The 15,362-nt window shown below is 40.5% G+C and overlaps 1 protein-coding gene across 4 annotated transcripts in view; it reads right to left on the bottom strand.

Annotated features, from left to right (window-relative positions):
• The window catches only part of baiap3 (BAI1 associated protein 3), an 81,229-nt gene that overhangs the window by 46,960 nt on the left and 18,907 nt on the right, over window positions 1-15,362 (bottom strand). For all 4 annotated transcript variants that reach the window (XM_087997804.1, XM_087997803.1, XM_087997805.1 and 1 more), the window contains 8 exons: window positions 13,809-13,899; window positions 13,284-13,361; window positions 12,957-13,064; window positions 11,832-11,891; window positions 10,343-10,409; window positions 9,452-9,665; window positions 7,653-7,697; window positions 559-636 (listed from right to left, as the gene is read on the bottom strand). In XM_087997804.1, coding sequence (XP_087853930.1) covers window positions 559-636; window positions 7,653-7,697; window positions 9,452-9,665; window positions 10,343-10,409; window positions 11,832-11,891; window positions 12,957-13,064; window positions 13,284-13,361; window positions 13,809-13,899 — 741 coding nt within the window. The remainder of the gene's footprint in view (window positions 1-558; window positions 637-7,652; window positions 7,698-9,451; window positions 9,666-10,342; window positions 10,410-11,831; window positions 11,892-12,956; window positions 13,065-13,283; window positions 13,362-13,808; window positions 13,900-15,362) is intronic.

The raw sequence follows: 15,362 nt of genomic DNA, 5'->3' as shown, positions 1-15,362 counted from the left end.
CTCCTCATTTCCTGGTATCATTGCTATCAGTCTCTATCTGAGAATCTGGAGTTTTCCTTAGCAATAGTGGAGCTAGTATCAATGCTAACATTTACAAAAGAAAGGTAATTTGCAAGACAGAGTTAGAAAGATAACAGTAAATGCTTGAATGGAAGGTTCATCTAAACCTAAATTAAACATTTCCTTTTTCATTTATCTGCATCTTTATGTTTAGTCATAACAGTTAAACACTGATGTACCTTAGCAAATAAACATGGAGTATAAATGTTAACTATACTCTGGAATACTCTGAATAGTAGGGTTTCCATCCTACTGTCACAAGAAATACTCCAAAGGCAAGGGCAGCATGGGCAAGATACATAGTAAAGCTTCCTTTCCACTATTCTATCAAGCACGCCCAGATTAGGAACAATATGGAATCAATCCTCTACATTATGCCATAAAAATGCTCCCATGACAGGTACAGTAAAGGTTAGATATTGCATAAAGCTGATATTTTCATGCCCCCTGAGGGTTTGATGGACTCGATTAGCCAATCCAAGCAGGTTATTGACTTACCTTCCCATTCCTTTGAGCCCACTGATCTGATTTAGATTTTTGCAAGCCTCTACCACTGAGACTTCATCATCATGGTCCCTGGGAAGTGATGCAATGACAGTTATTAGATAGTGATACTTCTGTACAGTGATACAGACCTCTTGAACAGTGAGTGGGAGTGCACAATTGGCCCTGGCACTAGATTCACCAGTTACTGGCTGCTCTGGCTTGTTGAGGGCCAGGATTCCTGGTCCTTACTCAGTCTTCAGTTCAAACAGATTAGGGTCACTTTATCAGATCACTTACACATAAAGATAGGAATTAGGAGCAAGAAGAGGCCAATTGAACTTGCTCCACCATTCGATATGATTGTGGCTAATTTCACTGAAGCACAATCCGGACTCCCATTGATTAACATTCACATTTTACTTAATGAAAATCTATCTAGATCCGCCATAAAATGGTTTCCAGACTCTGTTTCCACCACCTTTCAATGAAGAGTTCCAAAGACTCACGACCCTCTGAGAAAAAAAATCTTCATGCCTGTCTTAAATAAGAAACCCCTTACATTTTAACAGTGACTATTCATTTTAGATTCTCCCACAACAGGAAACTTCGCCTCTACATCCATTGGTCAAGACCCCTCAGGATCACATGTTTCAATTAAGTCACTTCTTACTCTTCGAAACATTAATAGATAATAACCTAGCCTGTCCAACCATTTTTCATAAAACAACCTGCCCATTTCTGGTATTAGTCAATAAACTTTTCTAAACTGCTTCCACATCCTTCCTGAAATAAGGAGACAAATTTTCCACACAGTACTCCAGGTGCGGTCTCATCAATGCTCTATATAACTGAAGCATGACTTCCTTACTTTTCTATTGCATTCCCTTTGCAATAAATAATAATATTGTATTAACACCTCTAGAGCTGCTTGCTGTAGCAGTATATTAACCTTAAATAACTCATGCACTAGGACATTCATATCTCTCTGCATGGCAGAGTTCTTCAACCTCTCACTGTTTAAATAAAAAACAGTTATCCTTCCTGAGAAAATTGACAATTTCTCAGTTTTGCACATTATACTCCATTTGTCAGATGTTTGCTTACTCACTTAACCTATTTATATCCTTTGTGGCCTCTTTATCTCCATTTCATAACTTACTTTCCTACCTGTCTTTGTGTCATTAGCAAATTTAGCATCTAATCTTTTAGTCACTTTCATCCAAGTCATTTATATAAAAGGTAAAAAAAATCAGCGCATTCAATACTGATCAATGTGGTGCACCAATTCTTACATTTTGCCAACCAGAAACTGACCCATTCATGCCTTTTCTGTTTCTTGTTAGCTAGCCAAACTATTTCTGTCAATATGTTAAGCCCATAGTTGGAGCACTTATTTTCCAGAATAAACTTTTATGTGGCACCTTTTCAAATGTCTTCTGGAAATCTATCTATATCCATCACCCACATCATACATTACTTCGCCAAAGAACTCCAAAATGTTGCTTAAACATGATTTCCCGTTCATTAAACTATGTACACTCTGCCTTATTATCTCAAACCTCTTGTAAACCTTGTTAAAATGTCTTTAATAAACTAGCTTCTGACATCTTTCTTATGATGCATGTAAAGCTGACTGGCCTGTCATTTCCTACTTTCTCTCTCCCTTTTTGAATAAAAATGTTGGCCTTTGCTATTTCCAGATCTAATGGAACATTCTCAGAATCCAGAGACTTTTCCAAACTTAAAACCCCTTTCATTAATTATTTCTTTTCAAACCCTTTGATGACCTCCATCAAGATAAGTCAACTCATAGCTCTAACCATTTGCTCAGTATCTCCTCTGGTGACTGCTATTTTCTTCAGTTCCTCCCTCGATTCCATCTCCTAATTTACAGCTACATCTGGAATGTTACTTGTATCTTCTATAGTGAAGACCAATGGAAATTATTTGTTCAATTCACCTGCCATCACCTTATTTTCCATGAATAATTTTCTAAGCTCAATTTTAAAGGACTAATACTCACTTGGTTCAGTTTTTCTTCTTTTTTATATGTCAACAGAAACTCCACTTTTGTATTCCTAACTAGCTTTTTCTCATACTCTAACTTCTCTTCCCTCATTCATCTTTTAGACTTCCTTTGTTGCTTTTATATTTTGTCAAATCTTCTGACCTGTCAACTATCTTTGCACAATTATGTGCTTGTCTTTAATTTTCATTCAACTTTTAACTTTTTCAGTTAACCATGAATGGTAGATCCTCCCCTCAGAACTTTTTTGTTTTAATTGAATGTATCTATTCTGGGTATTTTCAAATATTCTTTTAAATGTCCATTCATAACTCTGTGTACTCTTATCTGTGTATTCTAAAGTATTCTTTGAAATGGCTGCTCATGTCTGGGGTGGAATATGGCTCAGTGGTTAGCACTATCACCTCACAGCACCAGGGACCCAGGTTCAATTCCCACCATCAACAATGTCTGTGTGGAGTTTGTACATTGTCTGTGTGGGTTTCCTCCCACAATCCAATGATGTGCAGGTCAGGTGAATTGCTAAATTGCCCATAGTATTAGGTGCATTAGTCAGGGGTCGGTATAGATCTGGGTGGGTTACTCTTTGGAGAGTCAGTGTGGACTTACTGGGCTGAAGAGCCTATTTCCATACTGTAGGGAGTCTAATCTTATAATCCTGGGCTCACGTGTGAAGCAGGGAAAGGGCCAAGGCAGCCAAGGGTAATGGAAGCTCAGAAGGTCAGGCTGTGCCCTCATTGTGCTCAATTACACCTTTCTTGCTCACAGATTTTATTCACAAGGGCAAAGAGAGAAAAGATTTCTTGAAATTTTACATCAGTATGTTTCAATGGTAGAGGAGACAAAACTGCATGCACTTTTGGTGAATCAAGTGGACCGAGTGTCAGTCAGGGAACACTTGGAAGATAGACACCTTGAGACTCAAGATAGCTTTGACAAAAGACATGGGCAAACAGTTAATTGGAGGAGAGCCAATTTCAATAAGATGAGATTCGATCTGGCTCAGATAAACTGGAATCTGGAACATATAGGCAAAACTGTAACTAGAAAACTGGCTGCCTTTAAAGAGAGGATAGTATAATTGGCATAAATTCTTATAAAGGTGAAAAGATAACAAACAAAGTCAGAGTTTCTGGATAATGAAAAACATAGAGGGTAAGTTGTATCAGATATCAGGTGAATAATGTAAGCAAAAATGAGGCTAAAATTAGGAAGTTCAAAGAAGAAGTGAGAAAAGAAATAAGAGAAGCAAGGCAGAGAATGTAAAGAGATTGGCATCTAACATAAAATGAAACATTAAAATGTCTCCTATAGGCATGAAACAATAAAAGGATAGTAAAAGGAGGCTTGGAATTAGGGAGCAAAGAGTACTTCTCTCAAGCAGTGTGAAAGCCACAAAAGATGACATATGTGAAAAACTTCTATTCTGGAAGGAGATCCAAGCACAGGCACAAACCTGCCACTCTTAAAGCAACAATAAAATATAACAAAGGAGACACCAATGAAAGCATTACACTGCATTAAGGATTTTTATACTGGCATTTTAAAGAGCATATATATCGAAAAATGAAAAACAAACATTTCAAGCATGGTTTGACAATCCACAGACATCATGTCAGAGTTTCAGTTATTTATACAAGGAATAAGCATTTTCTTCAAGGAATAACAAATAGCTTGAAGGTAGCCAAAAACGTTATTGTTTTGTGAAACAAATGATTAAGGAAAGTCAATTCTTCTGATCTTTCTAATGATGACTGCAAAGATGCTAACATTTTCCAGCTTTTAGAAGATCAGCTTAAATATTGAGTTAATACAACATGAATTCACGACAACCAGGCAAAATAACCAACCAGTTTGTAGGCAAGTATCAATAGTTATGGAATGTGATTTCACTGAAGCTGTTTTAGCTGAAAGGCTTATGGAACTGACTGTTCCCTCTACACCATTAAGTTCTTCAAAACTCACTTGTGGGTAAACCTACCATATAAAGGATATACTATTTATGCACTAAAGGATAACAGAAGCAAGTTTGAAATCAATGCTGTGGCTAACAGCACCTCCCAGAGCCTCTAACACAGCTTGAGGTCATCAATAGGGTCAGCAAAACATCCAAATCCAGAATGAAGGGAGGTTTGTCTCAGTCACTAAGACAGTGTTCAAAGTATTACCTCCTCTTCACTACCCTCAGTCTAATGGTCTTGCAGAATGCACTGTACATACAATAGAGTCTATGATAATCAATTATAAAGTTAAAATTGAAAAATTCTGCATTTTAAGATTTTCAGAAAGCTATATTAAATCTACATACTAGTTCTCAAAGCAATCGCTGACCGTCATCATCAGCTTTCATGCTTGTCAAACAGATCCATACAGTTCTTCCCTCACACACTCTCACTATCCAATTATACATGCACCATCATATTGCTGGGAAGATGACAGATAATGGTACTAGAGCATGATCAAAGAGCATTCACTCGTATGATACTGGCATAATATCAGATTTGTCATTGCGTGCGGTAGGAATCTGATGATCTGCATCTTGTATGGGTCACAGGACCTCACCATTGGTTATCAAGCATCAAATGACCTCGGCTGGACACAATGTCATAATACCTTTCCATAAATAATGTGCTCAGATCACTTTCTCAAACTCTTATTCTTTGTCCTGGTTCAAGTTGGGAAAAAGAGTTTGAGAATGGCATATGAACACATGATTTATAGAAGGGTATTATGACATTGCGCCCATCCTAGGCCATTTTACAGTTAATAACCAACAGTCGGGTCCTGTGACACATACAAGATGCATATCATCAGCTTCTCACCATTCAGGATGACAAATCTGATATATTCAAGTTTTACATTAGTACCAGATATCTATGACAAATTGTACATTTTCCCGTTGTGACAACAGTCAGCACACCGCAGAGTGGAACTACACAGCCATGTCATGATAACTGTATAAGTACAGAATGTTGCACATCTGCCAAAACATTATCTCTCCACATTAAGATGATATATTTATATGCATACTTGTACATTGATTGGAAATGGTTCACAATCTTTAAAGGACAAAGAAGGGATGTAGCTTTATTGCACAGATCCTGAACTAGACATGGCTGTAGCATTAAGCCAGTTAGATGACAATATGACATGCTGCTCCATGAGAAAAGGTATCTGCCTCACTTTCAGTAGCAGCAATAATTTACCAGCTTACATGCAGTCACTATACCTTTGCTCTATATAGTCAGTAAGCGCAGAATCCAGACCATCTGTACAAGTTGTTCTGGTGTAACATGTGTTTCATTAACATTAACATGAATTGGTTATAATGTATGGATGCTGTTTGGATAACGCAAAGTTTCTATTGAATGGGTAGAGCAATTTTCTATAGCAATCTTCTACAGTGCAATTTTCTATCGTGGTTTTCCAGAGTGTGATTTTCTAAAGCACAAGGTTGCTGAGGGACATAACTATCGCTTTAAAGCAGAATGACCTGTAAATCTGAGATCTATAGAGGTGTAAATGGTTAGTGTTGTTTGTTAACTTCAACGCCCAATCTTTGTGATAACTGTTACAAGGGCTAATACATATAGGAAATATTGAGGCCACATCATTCCAGTGTGTTACTCAGAAACCACATCACATTGTGTACACATAATGTTCTGTACTCACACTGAGTAATGGAAATATAAACTCAAAAATGGAAGTTTGACCTGCTTTGTTGCAGAGAATGAACTATTTTTATATCTCAGAGGAAAGTGGAACTGTGTGGTCACTTATTGCTTACAAAAAGACATATTTTGAAGAAGCTGGATTTTAATACTTTTGTGGGACATGCTCACACAAGATGTCTTTGGGGAAAAAAATGTAACTGTCCAGCCATAGGGTTTGGATTGATTGTTAGTGATAGTTTGTCTCTGAACTGAGAAAAGAGGGATCAATTGAGATACAGGCTTCCACAAATCCTGCAGCAAATGAAATTACTCTCCATCTTTCAAATTGGAAAATAAGTAACTCAAAGACTTAGTAAAAATAAAGGAAACTTCTAATTCAAACCAAGACCTAGGTCTAACTGACCAGCCACTGAATTGAGGATCACTGTGGTTGGCAACGTAACATTCACAAAAAAATACACAAAGAAAAGCTGAAAAGAAGTGTCCTCATTCCATACCTTTGGCTTGGACTTTAATCCACTGACTTTGTGCCTCTTTGCCAATATGTTCAACCTATGATATTCCTAAAAAGACTTTGTCTGTCCAACCTATGTGTGAATGCATGTGTGTACATTTGGATTTAAAGAGGACTTGGTTTAAGTTTGGATATTAGTAATGAGTAATCTGTTTTTGCCACATGTTATGAATAAGTTTGCTGTGATAAAGAAGTATTAATTTCTTGTTAATTCCTAAAACCTGGGGTGAATTTAACTTAGATAGTTGTCACAGTCAAATATTAACCATCCTAGTGATTAAATTTGTCATATTTCATGCTTGCAACAACTTGTGGAAGACTGAGGCTTGATTTCCAGTGCACTATTCCCACAATGTTGTGAAAAAGGTTCCTGGGATCTTTGGATGTGAAAACGTGAGATTGGATGTGGAGGGAAATTAATTGGCAACTGATAACAGGACAGATACCAGGCAGGACACTGTAAAATAATATGACATTGGAAGTAGCTAAAACTGTCCAGCGGATAAAGGAAATAAACCTGACTGCTTCACAAGCTTTAACAAAGGCTAAGGCCATAGAATTAGCAAAGGAGTTAAATACTGAATTTCTTGCAAAAGGTAGTGAGGCAGAGATAATTAACGTTTTCGCACAGCATTTGGGACTGGTGGAAATACAAGAGGGACTAAGTGCACAATTGATGTATCACTTGAGTTAATGATAATTCAATTACAGTTAAAACAGCTTGAAATGGAAAAATAAATTTAAAAACAGGAGATGAGACAATTAGAGAGACCTAGCAATATAGAGATACAGTGAGAGAAAGGTAGAGATAGAGGAAGAGAAAGGAGCCAGTATTTGAAAAGAGAACGTAAAAAGTGCAAAAATGAATAAGGGCTGAGGCAGTAACACTCACCAAATATCAAGGTGGAGCTGATCACTATGAAGGTCATCCAGATCACTGTGAGACAGGGAATATTCAACAATTCAATATTCATTAACAACGGAAAGGGTGTCAGAAGATATTTCATGACTTCAGAAATCCCAAAGCATTTTACAATGTGCTTTTATACTTGAGTCAGCCATGTCATATCAGAAATGTGGCAGCCAGTTTGAGCATAGCATGATTTCAAAACTAACAATGCCTTCCTAAATAAAAAGCAATATACTGTGGACTCTGAAAAAAAAAATGCTGGAAAAACCTAACAGATCAGGCAACATCTGCAAAGAAAGAAATAGTTAATATTTCACATAAAACGTTAACTCTGTTTCTACTGTCCCAATGCCTTCTGAGTTACTGATGTCAAATGATGGGTAAGTATTTGCTTGGATACCAATAACTCAGCTGTTCTTCTTCAACCGAGTGAACCATGAGGTCTTGCATCTACCTGACATCTCAAACACCTCAAAAGTGCAGCAATAAATCAGACTGTCCCTTCACTAGTGAAGCACTCCCCCAATAGCACAGTACTTCCTCAATATTTTCCTTCTACAAATGCAGCATTCCCTCCATACTGCCCACTAAAAGTGCAAAGTTCCCTCACTACTAATCCTCTGACATTTCAGCAATTTCTCAGTACCAACTGCCCAACATAGAGCAATCCCATAGCACTTCCATTCTGACACAGCAGCACTCCCTCTAACCTGATTTTCTAACAGTGCATAATTTCCTGAGGTCAACCTCTCCAGCAATGGAGCCCTCCCTCAGTACCATAGGCCTGGCAGTGTAATACTCCTCAACCCCTGCCTAAGTACTGACCCTCAGAGTGTGATGCTCCCTGAGTACTGACCCTCTGACTGTGTGTTACTCATTGAATACTGACCCTCTGACAGTGTGGTAATCCTTGAGTACTAAACCTCAGATAGTGTGATGCTCCCTGAGTACTGACTGTCTGACAGTGTGGTACTCCCTGAGTACTGACCCTCTGACAATGTGGTACTCCCTGAGTACTGACCCCCCTGATAGTGTGGTACTCCCTGAATACTGACCTTCTGGCAATGTATTCCCCAAGTACTGACCCTCTGATAGTGTTGTATTCCCCGAATACTGACCCTCTGACCATGTGGTGACAGTGTGGTACTCCCTGAGTACTGACCCTTTGACAGTGTTGTATTCCCCAAGGACTGACCCTCTGACAATTTTGTATTCCCCGAGTACTGACCCTCTGACAGTGTGGTACTCCCCGAGTACTGACCCTCTGACAGTGTTGTATTCCCCGAATACTGACCCTCTGACCATGTGGTGACAGTGTGGTACTCCCTGAGTACTGACCCTCTGACAGTGTTGTATTCCCCAAGGACTGACCCTCTGACAATTTTGTATTCCCCGAGTACTGACCCTCTGACAGTGTGGTATTCCCCGAGTACTGACCCTCTGATAGTGTTGTATTCCCCGAGTACCGACCCTCTGACAATGTGGTACTGCCCAAGTACTGACCCTCTGACAGTGTTGTATTCCCCAAGGACTGATCCTCTGACAATGTGGTGACAGTGTGGTACTCCCTGAGTACTGACCCTCTGACAGTGTTGTATTCCCTGAGTACTGACCCTCTGACAGTGTGGTACTCCTCGAGTACTGACCCTCTGGTGGTGTGGTGACAGTGTGGTACTCCCTAACCCTCTGACAGGGTGGTATGCCTGAGTATTGAAATATAACATTCACTTGCTATTACTCTGTCAATAGTGTAGCTGACATGCAGCATTCACAATACTCACAACATGTAGCTCTCATTCCACACTGGATTCAGAGTGCTTGATTTGACATCTGTGGCCTGAATGTACTTGGCAGGAAGTACTTCTCTGAGGCTCGACTTCTTTTCCATCCTATCCTTTTTCTTCCTAAAGCTGAATTTCCGCTCCTTCTTCTCTTCTGTTTCCCGAGTGGTCTGACCCATTGTGATTCCCAGCATACAGTAGGGATCGCTGAAACCTACAGTGACCCACAGAATCAGACAGCAAATGATTTGTGGCCTCCCAATTCGCCACTTAAACCTATCAGGCAATGTTTAGCACTCATTCAGCTAAAGTACGGTGAAAGAAGCTGGTGTGAGGATAATGGCTCATATGGAGAAATGTACTGATTGGTTTACTGTGCTCACTCCAGCCACATGTTTCCTCAGTCTGGATTCTGTGTGATGATAAACTATGGAACATGCAACGCATTGTTAATGCTGCAAAGTTTTAAACCTTACCCCAACTTCATAGATGCTTTCACCATAACCCGTTAACAGTCAACGCCTGAGCTGATTACTGCCATGCAGATCATGCTGGATGGAACTTAACATGTGTAGGATGTTAATCAATGAGAAAAGAAGGCAGGGGTGAAGTAGCCATGTTAATACACTGAGTAATCGTGGCATTTATGTGGACCCTTTGTTCGATGGTCCTTGCTGTGTAAAAAACTGCCATGTCCCCACTTTCAACCCCAATCATAAACCAATACAAAGGAAGTGTGAAACTTGATCCACATGTGAGCTCCCTCACTGTACAGGCTCAGTAACTCATTCCTCTTGAAGGTTAATGTAGAATTGCAGGAGACATATGAACATAGAGGACAAGTGCCACTTCACAAGATTAATTCCAGATCGGAAACTTTGGATTCCTCACCATTGGCATCTTTGGCTAGTAGGTTTCTTGCCTCCACAACAATTACTTTCAGGGTCCAGGAGGGCACCTGTGGGTGACATTATGAAAGTAGTATTAGTTGAGCATGGGGTTTAATACTGACTGCAGGAAAATGGCAACATAACCTCCTCAACATCGGCATGAGAGGAAATTAATAGTAAGCGTACAAACCAAACTGTCAATTAAAATAAATTGTGCTTTCCAACAGTTTAATTTGACTGTTGGCAAAAGCAGAAGCTAATACTTATACACAAAAGGCCTATTAGTAGGCAGGCAACACAGCTAATATCTCATGTTTAGAGCTTTCTGAAGACCTATGGTACTGCTATGGGATCCTGCTGCTCATCTGAAACTTTTCTGAAATGTTCTCATTACTTAAACATTTTTTTTATCAGATTTGTATTAATTACCTAGAATTGGGTATATGAAATTTCCAGATGTTACAAAACAAAGCAATCAAGTAAGCAATGAGGAAAGCGATCTACTTTAGTTTGTAGGAGCATTTGGAAAGATTGGTAAATTGGTCAGAATCATTGGAGATGAAATTTAGAGTCAAGAAGTTTAAAATTCTCGAAAAATTAGGCAAGAAAATAGAATACCAGAGGATACAGATTTAAGATGATGAACAAAATGGCCAGCAAAAGCATAAAGAATAATCTTTTTACACAGCAAGTGGTTAAGATTTCCACAGGAGATGATAGAAGCCAAGTCAGTTACAGAGGGAATCACTCGTAAACAAAAAATATGTAAGGCTTAGCAATTTGGCAGGGAAACTGGATCAGAACAGAGAGCTCTAATGTTGAGGAAGCACTTGTACTGGCACAATGGGCAAATTGGCTTCTTTTGAGCTGAGATTTGTGTAATTCTAGTTTTAGGGATAAGGTGGGGGAGAGGAGATGAGGAAACTGGTGAAATCCACATTGAACTTGAGAGATCTAAGTCAAGGTTGTAAATGAGCTAGGAGTAAATTGGAATGTAAATTTGGGGGTGCAAATCAGGACAGTGTATAAGTCAGGGGTGAAAAACTAGGGACATAAATTGGCTGTGTAAATCAGGTTGAAGAATTTGGAGGTTAAATCAGAGGGTATAAATTGCAGAGTGTAAGTCAGAGAGTTCAATTCAGGGATGTGAGAGGTCAATCAGCAAGGTGTCGATCATGGGTTGAAATTGGGGGTGAAAATCGAAAGATGTAAATTGAGGTGAGTAAATCAGGGTGTAATTCAGGGGTTGTAAATTCAGAGGGTGTAAATCAGGAGGGTACAAATCGAGGATATGTATTGTTTTAAGTTAGGAAGCTAGCTTTGCGGCAGACAAACTGGCTTAATTTCCTGTAAACATCACAGAACAGGTTTACTATAGATTATTTGGTAAAGGTTTATTGGTAACTAGTTTCCTGATTGTATTGAAGTAACAGGTTCACTGTGCCAGCACACTGAATTTGTTGAGTTCTAATACTTAGTGACATCTTTACCTTTGCTTCTTTCACTCGGTGCATCACAGCCTCAAATTCATTCTCATCAAGCCTGAAGACCTGTAAAATATAAAATCACATCAGCCTCCCTCACTCTGAATATACTCATGTTGAGCGCAGCTTCACTGCCCCTTACAGACAGTCACTCTTCAGGAGGACAGTAAGCATCTTCAAATACAAGGGCATTACAATCGTGTACCATTATATATTTCCACTGAGATTGCTGTCCTTGCATTTCCTTGCAGGAGTCAGGAGCAGAAACCCTTGCTAGTGTTATTCTATTTCCTGACCCAAAGGCGTAATGTTTCTGAACTGCCAATCCATCCAATTCAGGAAAATTGTTCTTCCAAGAGGATGCTGATATGTAGGCATCTGTGAAAAGGATGAGTACATTGCAAGTTTGGATAATTAGCCCATACACCCCTTGCTCTGTAAACACAGATATGGTGTCCACATTTTGAATAGCCTGTTGCAAGCACCAAATAATATCCCCTTAATAGGCAACTAACCACCGCCTAGCGAGAATCTAGCCTTGCCTTAGTTGAAAGACAAAACGAGTTGTTCCCAACATTGAGGTAGTCCTCAGTGGATGTTGTATGCAATTTTGCTACATTTCTTACCTTAACCCACATCATTCAGATCCTGAAAAGATTCTGCCCATAGATTCTGCAGTTGGAGTGCTTCCTGGAATAATCCTGGATTAGTATGAAATCTGCACATAACTCTGGAGTTACCGTGTAAGAATACCTGTAACTCTGGGGTGTACCTTTCTCTCTGGAGCTCTGGAGCTCTGAAGTTGCCTGTACCTTTGATGTTATATTGTGAGACTACCTAACCCCTGCAGTTACAAGTGACACTATTTTCCTGGCAAGTGTGGGGTTGCCTGTGGCACTGAAAATAAATCATGGGACTGTCTGTAGTGCTGGGTTATAGCTCAGCACTGTCTATATCTCTAGGGTGACAAAGTGGGACTGTCTGTACTCTGACATTGAGTGTGACACACTACCTCTACTGCCAGAGTCACAGCATGAGACTGCCCATACCTCTAGGACTGTCTGTAATTTGGGGCTTACAATACAGGATTGTCCATATCCCTGGAGTTACAGTATGGGACTGATGAATTACCTTCTGCAGATAGCGAAGCATCTCATCTTGGTCTGTGATGTGTGTTGTAGAGGGGACACCAGTTCGGTGGATAACTGTGTACAGCACATTCTCACACAGCAACAGCAACTACAGAGGCAGAAGCAGCATTATTATTGTGAATATTGAATTGTTGTCGTCCGATTGTCAAATGCCCATACATCACGTCACCCCATTAACAGTGGCCACCAAATAATGCACTCCGACTGTCAACCGTTCCCCAGCAACCATCCCATAACCACTGGTCACCAGCCACACCAAACCTTCTATCTCACCCCATCATTGCTTGAAGATGAAGATGAATGTTACCTCTCCATGTGGTATCTCCAGCTTGTCTTTGTGTCCAGTTGCTTGAAGAGGGAGGGACTCACTTAAATCTCCCAGATGCTGTGATGAACAGGAACATAACGCAATAACATTTTGCTTAGAATTCAAACATGCTGCTAGAGGTCTATGGTCTGGGTGCTGATCACAGACACTGTGTGTGGGCAATTGCCTCAAACATCAATCTCAGTCACTAATCATAGTCACTGGCCACAGGCACTGGCTACAATGACTTATCACATGCTGGCTCTGACCACAGTCTCTGACTCCTAGCATTTTATACAGAATCAGCTACCCCCACCACAATCCCCCACCCCACCACCACCCCCCACCCCCTCGCCCCGATGCGGTGTTGCTGTGCTCCTGTGCACAATGTGATCAGAGAGCAGCCACCATGGGGAATTGTGACAGTGGAGGCCCTGGGAGGGGAGATCAGTGAGTTGAGATAGGCCACTGAATGCTTTCCTCAGGTATTCTGGGGCTATATGAGGGACAATGACAGCAGTGTACCTGTGTATAGTCATGATGCTGCATATTTTCCTGCTTCTGCTGAATGGCAATCAGTTTTTCAAAAAAGTCCCCATCACTTTCTTCTACAGTCCTGTTGAAGAGAGAGAATTGATTTTTTTAAACTGTCTGAGGTGGAATGGGCTTCAGCAACACACTCCAGCTTGAGGGACCCCAGTACAACACAATACGTATTGGTTCTGAATATTGACCCTCCCCCATATCAACACCCTCCCCATACAGATACATCCCCCTCAATATTGACACAGATCCCCCCATATGGACACATATCCCCAATATCAACACTCCTCCCAACTTTATCCCCCAGAATAGACACAAGTCCATTCAAATAGCCACACACCCCACACAGGCACAGCCTCCCCATGCTGAATACTGATCCCAACCCCATTTAGACTCAAGACCATTGTTTTAGACAAATGTCCACTTATACTGAAAACTGACTCTCCCTATATATATACATGTAACTCCCACATACTGAATACTGACACCTCAAATAGACACATCCACCACCACTGTTTAGACACTACCCCAATGTACTTAAATTACTGACAGGTCCCCTCACATAGGCACAGCACTCCCATACTAAATACCCCAGCCTAAAGTACTGAATACTGAAATTCATATAGATACAGCCACTCATACTAAATTCTGATCACCCCTACCAACTTAGCAGGCCCAGATAGAGAAACAAACCCAATATAGACACAGCACCAACATGTAGCCACAGCCTACTCCCATATTACACAGCCCCACATATGGAATACTGACCACCCTCATATAACCCTCATACCCTTAATTAATGATGACCTCTCCCATATAGCCACAGCCTCTGCCCCCCAATATTGACACATCTCTCATACTGTATACAGACCTCCCCCACATAGACACAGCTCCCATAGCTTCCCCTGTACTGAATACTGACTATCCCCATATAGACACACAGTCCATCCATATAGACATAGACCTCTACACATATAGACACAGCTTCTCCCATACTGACGCAGCACCCCGCATAGACACAGCTCCTCCATATGATGACACCCCTTTATAGCCAGCCTCCCCCCTCCTGTACTGAATACTGACCATCCTTCCTCAAAGACACAGTTTCCTCCATATAGCCATAGCTCCCCACATACAGATACAGCTCCCCATACTGAATTCCAAACCTCATATAGAGACAGTCTCCTCCCTCCCTATAATGAATTCTGACCCACCTCGCTCATTAAAGAAATGGGTTGTTATTGTCTGATAGTACCTGAGGTTCACTAGGCACACGGACATTGGGGGTGTATAATTACTTAATACAAACAATGTGTTGGTACAGACAGGGTGGAGGGGCTGAGCAGCAACGAGGGTGCAGCTGATACAGGTCGATGGGGATTCTGCTTTGGAAAATTTCCATCGCTATGGACCTTGATCTGTTGCTAGGAGACCATCACTTATGTCTCAGCCTGACGGTCAGACTCAGGATTTGCAAGAGACAGTCATTCAAAAGCAGACATGAGTTTTAAATAAATTCTCAACAATAAAGTCAGC

The sequence above is a fragment of the Chiloscyllium plagiosum genome, unplaced genomic scaffold (assembly GCF_037043375.1).
Source record: "Chiloscyllium plagiosum isolate Xiang-an unplaced genomic scaffold, Cpla_swu_hap1 HiC_scaffold_20, whole genome shotgun sequence".
NCBI lineage: Eukaryota > Metazoa > Chordata > Chondrichthyes > Orectolobiformes > Hemiscylliidae > Chiloscyllium > Chiloscyllium plagiosum.
Note: the sequence above shows the minus strand (reverse complement) of the source record. Positions and strands in the feature narration are given on the sequence as shown.